Source organism: Sparassis crispa (assembly GCF_003851025.1).
Source record: "Sparassis crispa DNA, contig_000004F, whole genome shotgun sequence".
In the NCBI taxonomy this organism is placed as follows: Eukaryota; Fungi; Basidiomycota; class Agaricomycetes; order Polyporales; family Sparassidaceae; genus Sparassis; species Sparassis crispa.
Window position 1 is genome coordinate 1,409,363 of NW_020939751.1, and position 20,956 is coordinate 1,430,318.

At 53.8% G+C, this 20,956-nt stretch overlaps 8 protein-coding genes across 8 annotated transcripts; 4 read left to right on the forward strand and 4 right to left on the reverse strand.

Annotated features, from left to right (window-relative positions):
- Positions 1-819: 819 nt before the first annotated feature.
- Positions 820-1,923, reverse strand: SCP_0504960 (hypothetical protein; the record flags this gene model as incomplete). The annotated part of the gene is made up of 7 exons (XM_027758559.1): positions 820-891; positions 943-1,092; positions 1,144-1,299; positions 1,355-1,466; positions 1,521-1,639; positions 1,695-1,777; positions 1,842-1,923. 7 exons carry the CDS (start codon positions 1,921-1,923, stop codon positions 820-822), a joined length of 774 nt encoding a protein of 257 aa, XP_027614360.1.
- A 1,245-nt stretch (positions 1,924-3,168) lies between these two features.
- Positions 3,169-4,728, reverse strand: SCP_0504970 (hypothetical protein; the record flags this gene model as incomplete). Its single annotated transcript, XM_027758560.1, has 1 exon — positions 3,169-4,728. The coding sequence occupies one exon, from the start codon at positions 4,726-4,728 to the stop codon at positions 3,169-3,171; it is 1,560 nt and encodes a 519-aa protein (XP_027614361.1).
- Positions 4,729-7,106: 2,378 nt separating this feature from the next.
- SCP_0504980 (hypothetical protein) lies at positions 7,107-9,333 on the reverse strand (the record flags this gene model as incomplete). Its single annotated transcript, XM_027758561.1, has 8 exons — positions 7,107-7,278; positions 7,337-7,987; positions 8,058-8,122; positions 8,174-8,180; positions 8,231-8,258; positions 8,317-8,393; positions 8,448-8,494; positions 8,557-9,333. 8 exons carry the CDS (start codon positions 9,331-9,333, stop codon positions 7,107-7,109), a joined length of 1,824 nt encoding a protein of 607 aa, XP_027614362.1.
- Positions 9,334-9,657: 324 nt separating this feature from the next.
- Positions 9,658-10,799, forward strand: SCP_0504990 (hypothetical protein; the record flags this gene model as incomplete). The annotated part of the gene is made up of 7 exons (XM_027758562.1): positions 9,658-9,736; positions 9,802-9,884; positions 9,943-10,064; positions 10,135-10,249; positions 10,310-10,465; positions 10,521-10,670; positions 10,734-10,799. 7 exons carry the CDS (start codon positions 9,658-9,660, stop codon positions 10,797-10,799), a joined length of 771 nt encoding a protein of 256 aa, XP_027614363.1.
- An 897-nt stretch (positions 10,800-11,696) lies between these two features.
- SCP_0505000 (Uncharacterized hydrolase) lies at positions 11,697-12,608 on the forward strand (the record flags this gene model as incomplete). The annotated part of the gene is made up of 3 exons (XM_027758563.1): positions 11,697-11,844; positions 11,899-11,983; positions 12,038-12,608. 3 exons carry the CDS (start codon positions 11,697-11,699, stop codon positions 12,606-12,608), a joined length of 804 nt encoding a protein of 267 aa, XP_027614364.1.
- A 613-nt stretch (positions 12,609-13,221) lies between these two features.
- Positions 13,222-14,407, reverse strand: SCP_0505010 (hypothetical protein; the record flags this gene model as incomplete). The annotated part of the gene is made up of 4 exons (XM_027758564.1): positions 13,222-13,310; positions 13,370-13,492; positions 13,546-13,604; positions 13,665-14,407. The coding sequence occupies 4 exons, from the start codon at positions 14,405-14,407 to the stop codon at positions 13,222-13,224; spliced, it is 1,014 nt and encodes a 337-aa protein (XP_027614365.1).
- Positions 14,408-15,722: 1,315 nt separating this feature from the next.
- Positions 15,723-16,049, forward strand: SCP_0505020 (hypothetical protein; the record flags this gene model as incomplete). The annotated part of the gene is made up of 1 exon (XM_027758565.1): positions 15,723-16,049. One exon carries the CDS (start codon positions 15,723-15,725, stop codon positions 16,047-16,049), a length of 327 nt encoding a protein of 108 aa, XP_027614366.1.
- A 2,509-nt stretch (positions 16,050-18,558) lies between these two features.
- On the forward strand, positions 18,559-20,767 carry SCP_0505030 (the record flags this gene model as incomplete). Its single annotated transcript, XM_027758566.1, has 4 exons — positions 18,559-18,641; positions 18,699-20,352; positions 20,402-20,577; positions 20,635-20,767. The coding sequence occupies 4 exons, from the start codon at positions 18,559-18,561 to the stop codon at positions 20,765-20,767; spliced, it is 2,046 nt and encodes a 681-aa protein (XP_027614367.1).
- Positions 20,768-20,956: the final 189 nt, after the last annotated feature.

Consider the following 20,956-nt stretch of genomic DNA (forward strand, 5'->3'; position numbering starts at 1 on the left):
GTTCTCTCCGGAGACTACCACTAATGGCTCGACGGCTTTAGGATGCTGTCTTCTCACAATCGGCATCTTCAAGTCTCCAGTGACGCACGTTTATTTGCGTCCGTCTGAGCAATACGGCAAGTACTTACACAACTTCGACAGGTGCACACCGTGCTGCAATTCCGAACGGTTGACTTCAGCATGGAGAGCTGCGCACTGCACTGCGCCTTCCTCCTCTACCATTAGATGACACGGTCCCGCGGCCTTACGAATTGGGCGACAAGGTGGCGAGATCGGCGTCTGGATGTGTGCAGGTCCAACTTGTCACGCCAGCTGAATGTCAGCGCTCTCTCTTTTGCGACACGTCCGTCATGTCACAAGCACGTTGGCACCCGCGTTGCGAAGGCGGAGGAAGAGGCCCGGCTGCTGAGTTCCCTTACAGCTGGGCATCGTTGAATACGTACGAGATCTCATGTGCGCCGGAGTCACCTCAATGTACGCTCGACATTTGGTCTAACGAGAACTCGGCGTGTGGTAAGACTATATCTTAAAATGCACTATCCTCCCTTCTGACCTGTCGTGGATGCAGAAACGATTTGAACGGTATATGAATGTCGTTGCGCCAGGGCAGCTATTCGAACGAACTATAGACCATCGTTCTTGGTAGTGAGCACCGCTTATTATCTTCTTGATGAGACTGGTGTCTGTGGTAAGACATATACAGATGATACAGTTTTAAATAAATACATCAGATGCCAAACTGCGTGAACATGGACGACTGCATAAATAGTACAGCATCAAGGTGACGCTCCTTGCTTAAGGAGATGGGCAGCCTGGCATTCAATAAAACATAGTGTATCCTACTTGTGACTTCTCGTTTGAACGACTGAACGATTGTGGTTGCCGTACCATCTAGTTGACGTAAGACGTGAGTGAGACCCTAGACCGGCATAAAGCACTTACAACGCGTATAAGCACTGGAGGTTTGTCCCAGGTAGGATTGTCCTCACCAACAGTGAATTCGCCCACTGTCAAAAAACCGAATTTTTCGTACAACTCTGTGCGCCTGGTGCTGTATGAGCATGACCAGATGGCACGACCTAGAATGTCCGCCTTCTCCCGGAGGTAAGCTGTGGATTTGCTGTAACTCGAGACAGTGCGTACCTTGCCGGCAGCATAGCCGACCAGCATGAAATCATAACCCAACCCTTGTTTGTCGCGAGCGGTAGACTCTCCGTCAAGCCACATCATGTCATATATGCGGTCTGCAATTGTATCTTTCAGAGTAATCGTAAGTTTTCGTGTGAATTCTGCATGACGCTAAGGGGATAGTTTCGTCAGAACAGACCACTTTGCCAGGGTTAGAGCGTCGTACCTCTTTCTGGATCTTTGTGTCAAATGCCATTAGGAACCGCACAACCAAGGTATGAACAGGCTTCCAGGTACGATCAAATAACGTATCTTTTCTCGAATTAGGCGCAGGACGTCTGGACACGAGCCGTCAATAAGTAGATTGGCTATTGAAGCGTACACTGACGTACAATATGACGAGTGAGTTTCCACGGTCGATAGTAAGTGCCTCACGGTGGTGTACTGCGGTTGCGATTCCAAGGTAGTAGAAGAGCCAATATCGTTGCCTGCGGCACCTCTTATCGGCATTCTGCCATGGAAACTCAGTAGGTGGTCCACTTTGCGGACTCAATATGGCTACTCACTTGAGTGTCGTAGATCAAATAACGGAAGAGAGAATCTTCTTCACAAGCCCTAACACCGGTCTCTATTGCTTGCGGTATCTCATCTGTATGAAGTGAGGTCGAGTTTGGTGGAGAGGATCAATCGCATATGTTTCGGAAAATACATACTGTAGTTCAGAAGTTTGACCTGAGCAAACACCAGGCTCACGTCGGGTTCGGACTCTGCTGTCAGAGGGTTGGGCTTGTCCATGACAAGAGTGTGTGATGCTCAGCCGGACGGAAAGAACAAGAGTTGTCTGACTTGTGCCTGCAGCGCGGCGCAGGAGCACTTAGTACGTCGATGGGTATGCATCGGCCCACCTGCTGTCAAGTCGGTAGCGCCGCCAGCGCATGCGCATGTGGTGCTCCAATAAATTGGACTTCGCGAAGCACCCGTTCATCATTCATCTTCGTGGCCGTGCCCGCAGCTTCTGCAAGCGCTGATGCACCAGGATACATCTCCAGCCTCAGGTAATGTGCGCTTAAGGCGAGTTTCGGAGTGTACACCTTGATATTATGGTGTTCTGAAAGGGAACGTGCGCGATTCCTTTCCCCATGAGACTGAAGTCAAGAAATCCTGGCTACCGTGAATCAGATAGGTTTGAAATGACTTGGATCCGTCAGAGTTGGGTGGCTATGTAGTCGTGATAGTACTCACCGGTTGATAATAACACAAGGTTAAACGTGAAACTTGAGATGCGCCAGCTGGACTGAGCTCAACTCGGTTGGGTTGGTGCACCCCGGTGGCGACTCAGGTCAAGAGGCTACATTTGTCGACAACATCTAAATAAATAGATACTCCGATTTTTACATTGTATGGACGTCTCTACAAATTAAATGTAGCAGCAAAGCACCCACAGTCAAGAGATACCGACGTTCATACTTGAACGAGCGGCAATCCTTGCATTACTCTGAAGTGTGACTGAGACACGCCGTTACGTTACCACGTGTTCGTGAACTGTCACGCTCGCGTCGCACCTACGATTCGGAAAACTTTGATATACGACCTTTTTTGTGCGCCATCTCGCAGCTTTTTGGCTCTCAAATGAGCTGGCACTGCTGCAAAAGTAAACGGGTCCCATGCCTCCAAGGCGCATTCAAATTAGCTGAAACCTAGAGCTCCCCCGGATTCCAGCATATTTCAGCATAGTAAGAACTACAACGACAGCAGTTACGACAACAGTTTTCTATTACTTACTGTAGACTTCGAGTTCTCGACAGAGTTGGAGGACGATGTGATCCATTGCACAAGAACAAACAATACTTGAACTCAGATCTGAATATTAATGTCGACACCAAGAACGAAGACGAGGACATGCAAGAGACGCAAGTGCAGTAGAGATTTACGCCATGTATGTTTATCATTTCGACAAATCAGTTTCTTGTTTGAACTGAACAAGTCACAGCAATATGCAAACTGCGCACCTGGGCAATGGACATTCAGCTTCACTGATTACTATTCCTCATCGGAAAAGTCGTCGGCTCTGGCCCACCCAACACTATCCACATCCGACTCAAAGTCCTCGGATATCATCTGCCCGTCCCACTCGACCTGCCTCAGGAAGGCATGTTCCTGAAAGAACACCTTGTCGTTCGGATCCAGCTCTCCACATCCCGTCACACGCAAGGTCGAAATGAAGCCTACATCTAGATCAACCGCATCGTCATCGCCAATTCCACCTTGGCGCCCTTCAATCATCATCCGAAGCTCTCTGCTCGAGATTCCCTGGCAGTCAGACAGCTCAAGCACTTGCATGCCAGGGCAAGTGAATATGTACGGGTCCGCCAACGCTGCGAGAATGACTTTGTCAAACCCGGCGCAATTCTCCACGGTCAGGACCCTCGGTGGCCACGCACGCAGCGCTTCCAAAACGTCATCCGACTTGTTGATGCCCTCCAGGGTGAGTGACGAGAGAGGCCATTGCCCTGGGGCCCAGCGGCGCATGCTGCACCGTTTCACGGTGAGCGAGGTCAGCTCGGAGTTTTGGAGTAGCCCAACCAGCGCGGCCAGCATCTGCTCAGGGATATCCACAAACGTACATCGCTGCAGGCCACAATGAACCAGGGCCGGCATCGCTTCCTCGTAGAACTCCAGTGCGACCTCCACCAGTGTCAATTCACGCAACGACGGCATGGTATTCAAACAAGTCAATAACATGTTGGCTGTGAACATGCCAGACGGTGGTGATACGCAGTGTGTCACCGTCAGTTTCCTGACGGACATCCACGTGACTGGTGCGCAAGAATAAGAAGCGAAAAAGATGACGCCGTCCAGCTGCAGCTCTGACATCCGGGGAGCGCGAAGCTGTTGATTGATGTGACGTTGATTCGTAGTGACGGTAAGAGGTGGTCCGATTTCGATATCGGTCTCGAGGATATGCGTCGTAGGCATGCGATTCGAGTCATCCGTGGCTTGGATAACTAGGGATGAGCAGTACGCCAGTAACGGTGCATCTTTCAAACGTGAGTGGAGGCGAAGATCGACCAAGTTAGCCGCATCGCCGTGCATAGCGACATGAGGTCTGGGGACTGAACTGGAGTGTAGGACGTCTAGGCGAAGGGTCTTCCAGCGCGACATGTGAGCCGACAGGAAGGAAATGACCGCATTCACACGTGCTTGCTCCGACAGATCCGCGTCTGGCCACGAACCGTGTCTGCGAGTCAGCTTAATCTCGAGGGCACGCTCGGCTGCGAGAGCGAGCCGCGAAGTAATTGCCGATAGCGGAGTGGGACGCTCGTCAACGAAGATGACCAGACGAGTCCAAAAGGCGGAGACGGAAGAAAGAGTATCTTTCCACAACCGGCACATCGGAACAAGTGAATCAGGGAATAAATTGGAGGGTGAGGACACATCCTCGTCTTGCCATATCACGTCGTTCTTGTCGGCTTCAAAAATCGAGACTGATCGATTATCCCTTCCGGGATACTTGCGTGACATTGAATACACGGCTTTAAAGATGAGGAGCAAAACGTCATCGGGTAAGTCATGAATGCCAGTGGTAGCGTTGTGCGTCATGCTTGCTCGCTGGTGTTGGGTAGAGGACGTTGGATCGGGACCCTGAGGATTAGACAATAATTGTGAGTGCGTTAAAATCCCTCCTGTGTCTGGTGATGTGCCCATGTCAACCACGGGTGGCACCGAGTTAGCTGAGTAACTCACTCGACTTGCAGTTCAGGAAGGATTCAAGTCTCCGTGAACCCGCACGGTGAATGAACTTGACTCGTAAATGAGAACCCTGCCGCTTCCAAGAGCACGGAAGGTCAGAGTCGACAGACGTAGTGACGGTAGTCGTCGTCTGTTTCCCGGTTGATCGCTCGGCGCTCAAGTACTAAGTGCGATTGAGAACACGCTGTGACTATCCCACGTGCCCCGTCACACCACTCTGTCCAAACGGCGCAGCATTGGCATCCGATCACGCGTGCAACACGCGTGTGCATCATACAACTCGAAGAACGGACAAGACACAAGATATGGACGACGAAACCAGAAAAAAAATAGAACCAGAATTGCAGGATATTCCAGCAAGGTAGGCCAACTTGTACACTCGCCTCCGAAGGCCCGGGGTCATACGTCAAGAGCTAAGTTAGCGTTGATACCGAGCTATGAACATTTGAAGTGTTCGAGTCGGCATGTCGGGGAACCTCTGTGATACTGAAGTCTGGATCGCTGCTGAACTGTATCTCTTCTCCATTACGTGGGAGATAATCCTCCTCGCCTGTTTGCACGCTCGGGACAAAGTCTGATTCGTCGACAGCAAACACTGCAATAGGATTCGGATTCAACTTCGATGGTTGCAAGTGGCTGAGTGGTCCTCGTCGACTGGAAGCGGCCAGTGTTGGAGCCGTACATTGCAGCTTGGCAAAGATGGAGGAGAAAGCGGGACATAGACGGAAGACAGCCTGGAGAAGAACAGTCAGCACCTGTGGTTCACGTGGACAACATGTTCAGCGAACGGCACAATGAAGTCCCTGGCGACAAGGCATACCGGGAACATTTTAGGTGAGCGAGTGTATAGAACAAACATTAGTGATCCATAAGGCCATATGCACGACATTTAGCGCCAGCAGTAGCCTGCCTGCACGCGTCAGTCACGTCAGTCGTCTGTTACGAATCCAGAGGTGTGAAGAACGTACACGAAGTACATGAATCCTATCAATTAATAAACCAAGTGAGTGTTAGAAGCCGTCCTCTGAAGATCTCGTACCACGTTTTAGCACGAGTGCTATCAGTGAGTCGTTCGTGCTTAGCGCCATAAGGGACCCCTTGGCTTCGAAGACATAGTACCATCGGGCGGCCACCAGGAGAACGATAAGGTCCGAGGCGATCAATATGAAACAGAGCGCGAAGAGAAGTGTAGTATAGCGATTGAGGATGAATAGCAACGCCGGACCCGCCGCTCGACGAGTCCACATCGTACGGACCTCTCGGAGAAAGGTGAGGGCATGTTCGTTCAAGATAAGAACCGGATGAATTCGGTAAGAAGAGCAGGAGAACACGGGATAATATGCCCGCTATCGAGCAGTAATTCAAGACGACGCTATCTGACCAGTTGGAGGTGATTTGAAATGTCAGGAGGCTGTGGTACGTACCCTTGTGGCGACAGTACCATGATGTTGGTAAAGAATATTAAGAAAGCGCGCACCGCAGTAAAGGAAGCACTTCAGCGCCCATGGTCGAATAGATTTCTCCGGAACAACATCTCCTATGAGTTGCGCGAAACAGGCGTTGGCATGCTCTCCGAGCACACGCTACGATCCGTCAACAGCATCTGAATCAAGCAGGACTCACTGAACCCTACGAAGTCTCAGAGATAGACCATTGTATCAGTTCCCAAGAGTTCGCAACACCTTACAATCACAGTCACATCGGTGCTCACTGAGCATAGCATTCATCATACAGTCGCCAAGACTATCAGCAGCACTGATGACGATTGCTGAATATGAGCAAAGAAGTATGTACTAGGGTCTCTTTTCTTCTCGTTGATTTCGCGCACAGGCCGCCATGGCGCAGCGCGGTCAACTGGAGAACGGCGATAAGACATACACATACCCCATCTGAAATTGGATATCGGTTGTCCACACGATACTGAGGCGAACGACTTTGACTTCGTAATAGAAGTCGTCACGGAGTACTTCCGGAAGGCTCCTGCGCGCAACTTGGGGAGGTAATAACGCACAAAAATCCATTCTGAGTCCTACTCAATCGCAGAAGCAATAGTTAGCGGATCGCATAACCAAACATAAAATCCAATACAGATACAGCATGTGTGATCCAGATGTGATCCACCAATAACCCTCCGTCCATGTTACGCATTCTATCGTGCATGCTGTGCGCAGGCTCGACGCTAAGCACTATAGCCGCGAGTTCCTGACCCGCCAACCCGGAATAATTCGTCAAAACAGGTCGAACGCCCTCCACTCGGGGCTGACCGCGTCTTTGTTGTCAATCTCCACCCACCGTTTCCGCTGCTCATTGATAGCGCCCATAGAATAGTCGCCGCCGTCGTCAAAACCAAAGGCACGCTCCCAGCCAAGCCCGAGCGCGGAAATTTTGCACACGTTGGAACTGCGAGCGGTTGTTAGTCAGTGCGCAAGACAGGCATGGATGGGGTTAACACACGCACCTTATCGTGCAAACGACTGCGCCGGGTACCGCGTCTCCTTCCGAGGCCCAGAGTCCGCTCAGCAACGCCAGATCTACGATCATGCCCCTGGTCAGCAATATCCGCTCTGCCTCCTCTTCCTTGACGAACTCCGTCTGCACATATGCATGATGCGGAGCAAGCGCACGCAAGCCGGAATTCGTGCTCAGCGCCAGCGCAAACATAGCAGTCGACGGCGAGAACGCGGCGACGTAATCCCGTAGCATGTCGGTCGAGTCGGACGCGATGTATGTGATCGGCGGCGCTGGGAAGTGCAATGGCGGCGATTCTAACGGAATGTCGGGATAGAGGCGCGACCATGCGTCGCGTGCAGCCGTAACGTAGTGCTCCAAAGGCACGTAGGACTTGTGGAATGCCCATGACTCGGCCTTGCGGTCGCCTCTTCGTATGTGAACAGCGATATATGGGTCAGGGTGTGCTCTCAGTTTCTCGGGATGATTGTCAGACTCCATAGAAGTATTCGACACAGGATGCAGGTCCAAGATCGAGGCAATTTCTGAACGCGCAGCTTGTATCAATGCCATATTTTGGGCATTCGGGCGGATTGTCTCCAAAAACGAGTGAAGCCCCCGCTCAAAAATGGGCTTCACGCGGTTGATACCAAGGCTGTACCTGACAGATGTTTAAAATAAATAATTCCGCTCGCTGAAGTGCCCTGTCTAGATTGAAGGGACGAACTTACGGATCTTCGTACTCCTCTGAATACGGGTGTCCAAGGTGGTACTTGGCCGTTCTTGAATTGACGACCTAGATTGAAATTGGTACATCTCTTGTGTCTAGTGTCAGGACACGACTTACCCAGTGCCTGGCAACGAATCGATAACTTGGAGAACGGTATGTACGAATGGTGCTCACCTCGCTGTTCGGGGACATGCAACCAGCTCTGGAAGAATATTATGTGTATTAGACACACCAAAATGGTCGCAGTCTCCTAAGAGCACCTTCTGGAGGAGGCGCCCGACAGCCAGGCTCCGGACCTGGCTGCAGTTTTCGCACCTCTTCGAAATGATTTGTCCACCTTCGTGCAAGCATCAGAACAACACTCATTGTACGACGCAGGACGTAAACGCACTTTCCACGGTTCCAGTATGTATCATCGACGAGGAACGTCCTATTACGCTGACTAGATGTCATATTCTTCGTCCCTGTTTCCATGACCATAAGCGAACATAACAACGTACCTGTCGTGCGATCCCTGCAACCTGCGCCATCAAGGCTAAATCCGCCGCCAGCCCCACTTGCCCATCCAACATGTATGTGATCGATGCACGACAAACTCGCCCTCGGCCTCCGTTTGACACGTCATCATCATGATGCGGGACGTCCAGCGGCCCCATCCTCGGTGGTACCCAGTAGCCTGAGTGGTGCATGAACCCACCCATGAGCTTCTCGCATTCATGGTGGAACTCTGGCCCAGACAGCGGGAATTTTGTGTAGTTCTCGTATGAGATGAAGCGCGCAGCAGCGGCAGAGGGTGTAGGACGGAGAGCATCCTGTGAATATAATCTTGACGGAGAGGGTTGTGCTGCCTGCACCACGTCGATCTCGGTGGACGCTTTCTTGAACGACAGCATAGTTATAGCAAGTCCGAAGCAGAGTAACAGGGTGCCAACAACGAGCGGTGACCTCTCGACCACCAGAGACAGAACATATTTGTAGCCACTCTCGCGAATGTCACGGTCGTCCCCTCGGCTTCTATATCCTGTCGAAGCAGCCAAACTGGAGAAAGGTGTACGGGACAGTAGCGGCTGCGACTGATGTCCAGACGAGTCGTCGTCGTCGTCGCTGTCATGGCGTAGGTCGCTGAGTTCGACCTCCGTGAGACCTTCCTCTGCGCGTCCCGAGCGTGTATGTGGTGTCCTCGGCGTCAGCGGCGGGTTTCCAGAAGCCGTGCGCTGTAACTGGGGACTTCGTCCAGACGCAAAAAGGTCGCCAAATGGGCGACTTCGAGGAGGCATGCAAGCTAAGTAGAAGGTCAAGAATTGGAGACTGTGTGACAATTGTGTCGCGGATATTAATAACAATCACCTGTAGGTTTGTGTTAAGTTAAAACTCCGAAAACAAGATGTCTCAAAAGTTAAGACTCTGACAAGTAATGTGAAAAATAGAGTCTGGAACTTCTGCTCAAATTCTGAGTTTGAAACATTTAGGCTAAGCAGACGGTGTCACAGCCCGTCCATCTTCTCTGTTCATCAAGAAGTTATGGAGGTGGTGCGTTATGGACAGCGCTCCCAGTCTGAAAAGAACAACGCTGCCTCCCCAAATACACTGAACGGACGGCGATGGTTAAGGACGTTGAATGCGCCTTCTCGTCTTGGGAGCTGCAGTCAGATGCAGTGAAGGTGGAACCACTAAGATACGGCGAGTCTCCTCGTGCGGAGCCTCGATGGTCGAACCTTATCTCTCATACACGCCCCATTTCGTAGCTGAGGTTAGCAAGGCAGTCAAAAGCGGTGTGGCTGCGAACCTTCCCGATCCCCTTTCACGTTACCTTCTGTACGATAATCCGGTACGTCTAGCACTTTGTGTTAGAAATTCGTCTATATATTCTGAATGGGTTCCCATAGGATGTGAATCGCTCAGTCTTTCTCGATCAACGGTACAGAGTCATATACTCTCTCGGAATTTCGGACGCAGTACACCGCCATGTTGCTTTCACAGTCAACCATGGCGATTCGCTAATCATTTTGTGAGAGCACAATGTGTTGTTATATGCGTGAATTTATGGTATTAACGCATATATCATTCTGTTCTCATAGGGAGCCTGCACCAAACTCACTGCCGCCCAAGAAATGTCTTGAGCGCATCGCAGGTGCTGTACGTGGCACGATCGTTCGCTATTTGGAGCTTTTCAACTCAAAGGAGCAGAAGAAGGTGCGGAATATATCTTCGCATCCCCTCTGAATGAAATATTCACGTCGGATCGACTAACAGCGAAGCAAGGAATTCAAGGAACAAGTAGAGGCTACTTTGAAGACCACCATTGGCGACCAGGTCGACGACATGATGCTCTTGGAAGGGTTCTGTACTACCCCAGACAAGCAGGGTCGAGGATACGGGACTGCACTGGCCAAGCATGTCGGCGCAATAGTACGCAGCGTCGTGCCACTTCTATGCTGAGACTGATACAGCAGTCCCACTGCAGGCTGATGCCCAAGGCCGCTCGACATGGCTGTTGTCCTCCAACGTGGCCAACACGGGCTACTACGAGAACTTGGACTTTTGGACCGTAGGCGAGTTCTCCTTGGGAGACAACAACCCAACATGGAAGAAGCCTCCGATAATCATTAGAATTGTGAGCATGTGTACTCAGATGCATGACGCACCGCTTTGCTGAACCTTGATGCGCTTCTGTCAGATGGTCAGGAAGCCACACGACACGGCCCAGGATTCGGACTTCGAGTCGGTCACGGAATATAAGTAGAACCTGTGGGGGCGCCGTGTCCCGGAATTTGTGCTGTTCTTGTCGATAAGTTAGCCAACGTCCGAACGTCCACGTATGAGCGCAAGCGCAGCAAAGCCCTAGACGACAAAGTGTTGTGATGTCGTTGTAATGGCGGAGACATCATGACGATTGCTATGATAGAAGCGTACTGGTCCAGTGTCTCAGTGAGCTGCGTGCACAACTCTAAGAGCAGTAATGACGAGACGTGACTGGCGCAGTGCAACTAAGGCAGATACGCCGTGACCACCGCAGCCACTGGAGAGTCGTTCACAGAAGCAGAACGTCAGACCCTCAATGTCATCTCGCATAAAGCATCTCCGTAAACTGAGCCAGCAGAGCACTTTTCGCGATGGTGAGACTCTACATTCTCATCGCGATATCGATTTTGCGCGCGTCGCAATCCGCCAATGGCAAGGCCAACAACTGGGCCCGACAACACAGACGACAAGGACGAGTCAAATTCCACATGTAACGAGAGCGGATGAACGCAAAACTAACACATCGTGACACAGTTCGGATGAAGCGTCCGCGGCCTACGCGTGGATACAGCATTCTTGAGTCCTAACGATGATCTCCCTTCCCGTGGCGACTAGCGATATTCAGGTTAGCTGTGCCATTCGGAAGGACGTCGCGAACATTATGTAGTATAGGATATCTGATCATTCGACCAATAAACAACCAACAGATTTTGCGTAGTCTCGAATCCTGACGGCGGGTAGGAATGTACTATACTATGCCAATTCAATTGCAAGAAATGTAATGTTATCGCGAACCTTGCGGTAGTATGTGGAGTAATTCGAGATTCAGTACCAAACATGTTGCAGTGGTAGTGGTCGAAGCTCAAGAGACGAATTTGCATTCTTTCCGCCGTCTCTCATGTCAGACGTCCACCTCCGTGAGTCCACTGACACAAGCCCAAGACGAAAGCCAGCCCCGAATGCAACAACCATCCCAGTCCCGTTCATCTACAATGCCAGCGACGACGGGACAGACGAGAACCTCTTGGTTCTCCTGCACGGACTAGGTCAGTAACACACCCATTCCACCTCATCTCATCTCACTACGCTACCAACGGTAGGGGACACCCACACTCCCTTCGGGACACTCGGCCGCACGCTGCACCTCCCGCAAACCGCGACGCTCGCCCTGCGCGCACCCGACCAGTACGCCGCCCCGCGCCGCCGAGAGCACTATTAACCTGAGCGCGGCACTGTCAGGATCCTGTTCATGGACGAGCCCGCATTCCAGTGGTACCCCTCCTTCGACCCACTCGGCGACCTCCTCACGCGCCCAAACCCGACGCCCGCGCTCGTCCTCCTCGACGCGCTCTTCGCCCACCTCACGCGCGAGTGCGCCTGGCCCCCAGCCCGTGTCCACCTCTTCGGGTTCGCGCAGGGCGGGAGCGTCGCCGCCGAGTTCGCGCTGCGGTGGTGGAAGGCTGAGCTCGAGCACCAGAGACTGGGTGAAGAGCAGGGTGTCGCGCGCCCGCTCGCGTCCGTCGTGAGCGTGTACGGCCCGCTGCTCTCGTACCCCACGCTCTCGACGCTCTGTCCGACGCCCGTGCTCGTCTTTCACCGCCCACCTCCGGCGGAGACTGCGTTGCCCGCGGGCGCCCTGGCAGCATTCAAGAAGGGCTTCAGTCACGTCAATGAAGTGAAAGTGAGCGCAGGCGACGGTATGCCCCGCTCGAGGGGCGAGTGGGAGCCCATCATGCGATTCTGGAGCGAGCAATTGGGCAAGCGGCAGATCCAGGGGCTGTACGAAGTCATGACCGGCACTGCGCCGTGAAGAACGTGGAAACTGGATGTATTATCACAGTGTAGCCTATCCGACAGAAGCAACTATTGTACGCATCCACGAAATTAAGGAATCCGCATTTCTTCTCGTTCGAGGATCTCGGTCGACCCACCCCTCGATGTCGGAACACCGTATGAACGGGCGTGCAGAAGCGGTGAGCGTACTGAACAGTTTCTCGCACCCAAGTGTGAATGCTCTGTAGAGACACTGTCAGTCAAACGAACGTCGATACACGAAATCAAAAGGATGGTTCAGAAAAAGCGGACACGTCTGCCAAAGCAGCGGCCCGAAGGTAGCTGAGATAGTTTTCTGCAACGCAAGGCCCATGGGCACCTCACTAAAGCCAAATGCCTCAAACATCATGACGAGGGGAAGGGTAACCAATGAAGAATATGGATACTCACTTGAAGATGACGCGGACGCGTATCGTCAGGATTGACCAGGAAATGCATCTCTCGAGCATCGTCTGGTGATTTCTGTACAGGCAATGTACACGCATCGAGTCCTCTTCTGTTTAAAACAAACACCTTCAGCTCTCGCCAATTTTAAAAAAAAATACGGACGCTTCTTACTAGAGTGTCGGTGCGATGTCACCATAACGATGTCACCCTTTGGCCATCTTATCCAGATTTTCCGAGGAGACGCGTTCCTTGGCCGCCATGGTCTTCCGCTTCTTGTACGGACCTCTGCTGTCTGGACAGTAAAATGTGCATCATCGTACCAATGCGACAGAAGGCCCTATGCCTACGCACATTTATGCCGGGGCGGCGACTCCGCCTCATACCCGGGTAGCGTCAAATAGCTGAGCTCATAACGCGCAGAGAGCTCGTCGAGACGCTGTTGTGCGAGGAACGTCGACTGCACCCGGTGCACCACTACGAGAACTCTCATTAACCGATGCAACACGGCAGAGTTGTGCGAGACCAACCATGCGAGCGCGACGGCCCGTATATCACCTCCATCCGCCTCTGCACGCGTTCGATTGCGCTGCAAAGCAAGAGATTTAGCTCCCAGCCTTCACCTCACCGTCCAGCTGGGTAGACGCACGCGGCATCGAAGAACTGATACGCGCCCGCGACGTCCAGGACGGTCTCCCAACCAATTGGGTGGATGCGGTTCTGCATGCTTTTCTCTGTTGCAGGAACATGTGCGACTAGCAACGCGAAGATCTGCGCGAGGTGTGTCGCTGAGGAGACGGTGAGGGCGCGCAGGCTCGGCTGGGATAGCAGCTCCTCCTCCTCCTCTTCGCCGTCGTCGACGTCGACGTCTGTGCCCATCGCCGGAGAGGGGGGAGGGCTTGAGCTAAGATCTTCGGCGGCAGTTGCAGGGAAGCCAGAGACACCAGGAGTAGAAGTAGACCCAGACAATGCCTTGAGGACCTGCAGCGCGAGGAGCTTCACCTCGTCTTCCAGCCCCCACTCCGGCACATGCACATCCCCCGCAAGGAGCGGCCAGCGCGTCCACGTATCCCGCACGCGTCCCTTCTTCGCCTTCGTCTTCGCACCTGTCTCCCCCCCGCCCGTGCGCTTCCGCTTGCGTGGGGAGCCCTCGCCATCCAGCAGGATCTCGTGCGAGGCCGACGCGGAAGGCAGTCGCTCGTCCTCGTCCTCGTCTTCGTCCTCTTCTGTGCCCTCTTCCCTGGCTTCGTCGGGAGAGATGGGCCGACAAGCAGGGACGGCGTGCGTGAGCTGCGTCGCGAGATCGAGGTTGCTGCTCGTGTGCAAGGCACGCAGCAGCGCGCTGTACTCTGTGAGCTCAGTGTGGAGCGCTGCAGGCACCCGCTTGCTCATGGCGACAGCAAGGCTGAAAATGAAAGGGTTGCTTGCCGTGACCGCGTTTTTGAGGAGCGCTTGGGAGGCGTGGGAAGATGAGGTAAGTGGAACTGTACAGCACCAGGAGCCCCATGTCGCGCGCCCCGCCACCGCTGCGCCGCACGAGTCTCTCCCATAACCCGTCATGTAAGTCGTTGTCGCCCACCCGTTTCCCGCGCTCGACTCACCGACGACTGTAGCATGAGAGAGAAGTGGAAAAAGAAGAGGTCGCGCAGACTCAGACGCAAGCGCAGAAAAATGCGGGCTCGTTCCAGTGCGTAGCCCTTGTCCCTTTTCTTTCCCCCACCTGTGCTAATGCACAATCTCTCCTCTTACTCGCAGAGTAAAATGGCTATTGGCAGCTAGGCTTGCACAGAAGGGATACGTCGCCCCTCCTCGCGGGCCGGTCTGCGGACGATTGGAGCGTTCGGATTGTGTCGTACTACCGGTGGGGACTGTGCGCATCCCGGGTTTGTCGCTTTGCCTCGTGCCGCGCTCTGGCTCCGTGGAGTGCTCAACTCTGACTGGTCAGTATGTTGGGGTTGCTGTTGGGCAAAAAACTTGTCGTTGATTTGCAATATGAATCGCTTTCCTGATGCATTATTTACTGTATTTGTGTGAGATGCACTGAAAGTACTGTCGGATTGAGCTCGATGTGAGTCGGAATACCTGATGTTCGGAAGATGATTTCTTTGTCCTGTACTTGAGAGTTCGCGATGAGCAAAGCAATAGGCTTTGACAGAACCAACTGCTGTCCAACGGCGACATCGCTTCCTTTCTCCACACCGAGCGACGGAGATCGTCTGATACAACGCTGCGCGGCGCAGGGGGGGACGTAACATACCCTGAGTACGTGAGCAATGACGAGCGTGACTGGGCCCACAGCGAGCCTCCGAGTCCGACCTCTACAGCGACGCATGCAATGAACGAACCAGCACAAACACACCCACCAATCCGACAGCCACATCGTCGCCCAGGTCATCAACCGTACGCTGTGGGGATCGCATCAGAATTTTCCTTTCGAAAGAAGTCCAGGAATTGGCCGACGAGCATTGGTCTCAGCCTCAGAGTCGGCGGTCACCTCATACGATTCGTCCTATGTAGTGTACTCAGAACGCCGTGCAGCCACCGATTCGGCCACCAAGGGGTCGGGGAAATATGCTGCGCAGCCTGATGCTGTAGGCTATCAGACGAGTGAGTTAACTCAGGAGTCTTCCTATGGATCGCTTTGTAGACAAAACGCACGCTCAATGGACCTCCACTCAGATAATGGACCCCGCTTTCCGCTGCGACTATGCAGGCTCCGATTCGCAATGCAGGCACCCCTCAGGACCCAGACAGATCTGCCTCGCAGCCTCCAACGTCCGACTCCACATTTGACGCGAAATTCAAGGTCCCGCTCACCAGTACCGCCATGTTCAAGCGATCCTATTCCTCTCAGCTCCCACCTCACACAGCCGCAATTCTAGCGAATATCTTGCCAATGAAAGTCGTATTTTTTTGGCCGAGCGACGCTACTCCCTTGATTCAGCCTATGCTCCAATGGTGCCCACTGCATTCATCGACCAGCTCGCTGGACACGATGGAAAGCCACGTGGTGGAGGTGGCATCCAGCTGGTGAACTAGCACACAGGCTGCGTGCCTGCCGCAGAGCTGCCGCTTCAGCCCCTTGTTGTTCTTACAATTTACAGCAAATTAGTAATCCAGCTTCCTCGTGGAACAACGTGAGTCGACGTATTCAAAAACGTTGTTTTCTTCGTTTTCTGATTTTTCTTGTGAATATAAGCCTATCTTTTGAGTCCTGTTGATTCCGGTTGTTACTGCCTCAGTCTCCCTGCGTTCGAGTCAGATACAGCCAAAGCCCGCGGCAGTCGCCGCTTTCAGCTGCTTCGGTCTTATTCCTGACGGCAATATGTCAGGTGTCCCTGCCTATGCCGCCGGATGCGTCGGTAACTCTGACACGACCTGCCAATCCTCCAGAGGATAGGCGGGGCACACGCACGACATACAGCCCGCCCTCCTTCCTTCGCCTACTACCTGGGGGCTCTCCTTCGTGTATGACGCTGATCTTGTTGGTATCACGAAGGACGCCTCGGGTGCGATCTACGGGGACTTCGCGCTTTCAGGTCGGAACTATGTACCAAGGTTCGTTCAGTTGGAACAAGTCCAACAACGTGAAGGCCGTGGAACAGTATGCCCAGGTTCTCCCCGATTTCAGCTGTCGCCCGTGACAACTTCCAGTTGTCTGGTTTCCCCTGGCGAAGACCGGCGTCATGGGCAAATTTTGATCGTTCAGAACTACGGTGTCTTTCCTTTCGAGAGCTTCTACTTATGAGATGGAGGAATTTTTCCTTATCGTCGCCAACTCTTGCCGTATAGAGATTCAACGCTCCCGCTTTCCCCCTCGTCGCTCCCCTCCCCACACGACTGATCTCCGACTGGCCTTAACAACAACACAGAATCGCTCGTTAAACTCGTCTGGGGCGGAACAGCTATCAAAATGTCACGTCTCCTCTGCGTTTACGCATCCTCTCCTTGCTCCCTTGCGCTCTCGTCTATACACCACGCCCTCTTTTATCTTACTTACTCGTGTTTTTTGACAGCATTATACCACCACGCTGCGTTTTGGGTATGTCCTTTACTTGCTGTGTGTACCGCCGCCACACCTTCGTTATTTGTGACCTATATCTCACAAATCTTCATGTTACCCCAGACCGCTGTGTCGTTGACACACCGCAACCTTAACGGATATCGTGAGCGTTATTGACGTTAATGTTGCTCATCCCCACCATCGAAAAAGTTAGTGTATTGCAGCATTCATTGATGTTCCCCACTCGTTTGGAGAGATTTGGCCATTTTGGCTTATGTCTTATCGTCGCATGTGAAGGAGAAAGCTGCTGCTTGATCCCAAGCTGAACTTCCACCATCACTTGAGCGTCTCGCGCGACGACTGCACGATTTGGCTTATTGACTTCGTCGAGGTGTCGAAACAGGTAAGTGTCTGGACTCAAGCTCACGTTGATTATCGTCTGGGACGTTGAAACTTTAAGGCACTGACTGTCATATAGTAGGACTGTAACATCAGCCGTGGAGAGCTGAGATAAAAGCATTTCCTTCGATAGCGCTTAGCGGTTGTACATATTTCTCTTTCGCGAGTCACTCACTGATCAGATTTCCCGGTTGTTCCAGATGGATGTATGCGTTGTTTCCGTGCTGTCTATGATGTGTCATAAGCTCTGACAAAACCCCTTTAAAGTTTCATTGTGTGAGAAGCACGCAGTTCAACTTGGCGCTCCATTCTTGCAGTTTTGCCACAAAGATATGATGCTCTGCGTTGCTGTGGCAGCTGATGAACTGTAACACATTTTAACATCTCGCATCCCAGAAACTATGCATCACCGCCATCATTCGGCGTTCACTGAACTGATCCGAAGCACCGCAATCGAATGGACTTACGCCCTGGAGATGCGCACTGACATTTGGTAACTGCTGCGGGTGGTTACAGAAGCACTTGCCGTTACTTGCACTCTTGTGCTTCTCGCCGGACACCATGACTGTCAGCCTAGGGATTGCGGAGGAATGCACGTCCATCCCCGATTATTGGGAAGCCTCCTTCGAGTTGAAATCTTAGTCTCACTCACATCATGAGGAAGGTGCTGGTCCTTCGTTGCGTATCAGTTACTGCTAACCGATGGGCACCAGCAAAAAAATGAGACCATGGGTCGGACATCAACATCCCGAAGCCGTGGCCGGGCTCATCACCAAGGCGTGCCCATCTGTTCTGAAGCCCAAACCCGAGCGATCGCAGGCGCGACGTCGTCGAGGGGGTACGGTGCTGCCCGTGTTGTGCTCGTGCAGCTCTTGGCCTAATACATGTATAAATGCATACCAGTCTTTCCGTGTTTCTCTAGCTCTTGCCCCTTCACCTTCTGAGCCAAGACTCACCAGTAGGTACTGGATAGTGAGTCTCTTATTGTCTTGGAGATACAGTACTAGTACTGACGAGCTTCCGCCAGCCTTACTTGGTTTTCGTTCATTCTCGCATTTTATTTAACGACTTCGTTCAACTTCTATACGCTTGACGACTCCACTCCTATTCTTTCATATCTTTTTATAATCTCACAATCGCAATGCTGTCCACCGTCGCAATCTCTGCTCTTCTCGTTGCCGCTTCCGTCACACCTTCTCTTACGCTGCCCATTTTCCCCACGAGGTGCGTGTCTCCCGTCAATACTATGTCCCTCCTTTGACATCAATTGAAATCTTACAGCAGTCGAGAGGCGGCCAACTGGAAGGATGTCGCGAATGATATTGGAAAGACACCGGTCCACTTCGAGCATCCTTACGTGACTCGTGCCTTCGAGGACGAGCTCATGACGCGCGCCGACGGCAGCGAGGCACCCAGGATTGAAGGACCGTTCGAGGCTAACAAATTCCCTGTCTATGTCCCGACCTTCGTCCCTAGCCACGCTACTCGAGACATTCAGCTCATGGCACGCGCAGAACCTATGGACAGGGTGGCTTTTGATGTCAACCATGTCGTGCGCGACACCGGAAGGGCTATTCTGAACTTCCTCCGCGAGGAGGACCCGATCATGGCTCGCGCGTTCGAGGACGAGCTGATGGCGCGTGCAGAGCTTGCGGGTAGCGAGGGTGTGATAGATTCAGCCTTTGCCAGACGTTCTGGCAAAGCGCCCGCCACGAATTCTGGCAAGGCTCCCGCCCAGAAGCCTAGCCAAGCGCCCGCTCCGAAGTCTGGCAAAGCTCCCGCCCCGAAGTCTGGCAATGCGCCCGCTCCTAAGTCTGGCGGGGCGCCCGTCCCGAAGTCTGGCGAAGTGCCTGCCCCGCAGTCTGGCAAGGCGCCCGTCGCGAAGTCTGGCAATGCGCCCGCCGCGAAGTCTGGCAAAGCTCCCGCCGCGAAGTCTGGCAAGGCTCCCGCCCGGAAGTCTAGCCAAGGGCCCGCTCCGAAGTCTGGCGAAGTGCCCGCCCCGCAGTCTGGCAATGCGCCCGCTCCTAAGTCTGGCGGGGCGCCCGTCCCGAAGTCTGGCGAAGTGCCTGCCCCGCAGTCTGGCAAGGCGCCCGTCGCGAAGTCTGGCAATGCGCCCGCCGCGAAGTCTGGCAAAGCTCCCGCCGCGAAGTCTGGCAAGGCTCCCGCCCGGAAGTCTAGCCAAGGGCCCGCTCCGAAGTCTGGCGAAGTGCCCGCCCCGCAGTCTGGCAATGCGCCCGCTCCTAAGTCTGGCGGGGCGCCCGTCCCGAAGTCTGGCGAAGTGCCCGCCCCGCAGTCTGGCAAGGCGCCCGCCGCGAAGTCTGGCAAGGCGCCCGCCGCGAAGTCTGGCAAGGCGCCCGCCCCGCAGTCTGGCAAGGCGCCCGCCCCGCAGTCTGGCAGTGCGCCCGCCGCGAAGTCTGGCAGTGCGCCCGCCGCGAAATCTGGCAAGGCGCCCGCCCCGCAGTCTGGCAATGCGCCCGCCGCGAAGTCTGGCAGTGCGCCCGCCGCGAACTCTGGTAATGCGCCCACCGCGAAGTCTGGCAAGGCGCCCGCCCCGCAGTCTGGCAAGGCGCCCGTCGCGAAGTCTGGCAAGGCGCCCGCCCCGCAGTCTGGCAAGGCGCCCGTCGCGAAGTCTGGCAATGCGCCCGCCGCGAAGTCTGGCAAAGCTCCCGCCGCGAAGTCTGGCAAGGCTCCCGCCCGGAAGTCTAGCCAAGGGCCCGCTCCGAAGTCTGGCGAAGTGCCCGCCCCGCAGTCTGGCAATGCGCCCGCTCCTAAGTCTGGCGGGGCGCCCGTCCCGAAGTCTGGCGAAGTGCCCGCCCCGCAGTCTGGCAATGCACCCGCCCCGCAGTCTGGCAGTGCGCCCGCTCCGAAGTCTGGCGAGGCGTCCGCCGCGAAGTCTGGCAATGCGTCCGCCCCGCCGACAACTTCATCGGCCACGGTATGCACAGCCCGCTATGATCTTGTAAATTGCCTCACTCTTTGCATAGACGACACCTCAGGCTGTCACTATTACCTGGTCGGACATCTCAAAGATCGAATTAAGTAGAATACGCGCAGCAGATTGTGGCGGTGAAGACCCCAAAACTTGGCACGAGAACAAAGTGCATGCTTTTGTCAGTGCCAATGCCGATAGTTTACCAGGTGTAACTAATGCGAGGGTTCGGTGAGTTCGCGCGGAGCGTCGGTCATACAAAGCTGAGAACTTCACCCGACTCTTTAGCCACGCCGCCCACGCCGGGGGAAGCGATCCGAACGAAAAGGATCATATCACAGTGGATTTCATAGCTAGGGATAAACTCATCAGCTCTCCGCACGGACGCGGAGGATCTTGGCACGTCTATACGGGCCGATGATTAGAGCGACCGCCGAAGCCAGGTATTGGTCTGCAGTGTTGTTGGAATGCGTTATTTGCACCGTGAATTACAGTTCGCTGGTCGTATTCCCTCTATTTTGGTGGACAATCATAGCTATGCAGGCAGCAAACCTTTTTCCCGACGTCGCCGTACAAGACAGAATGATCGGCGGCCTCTCCACGGGGCATT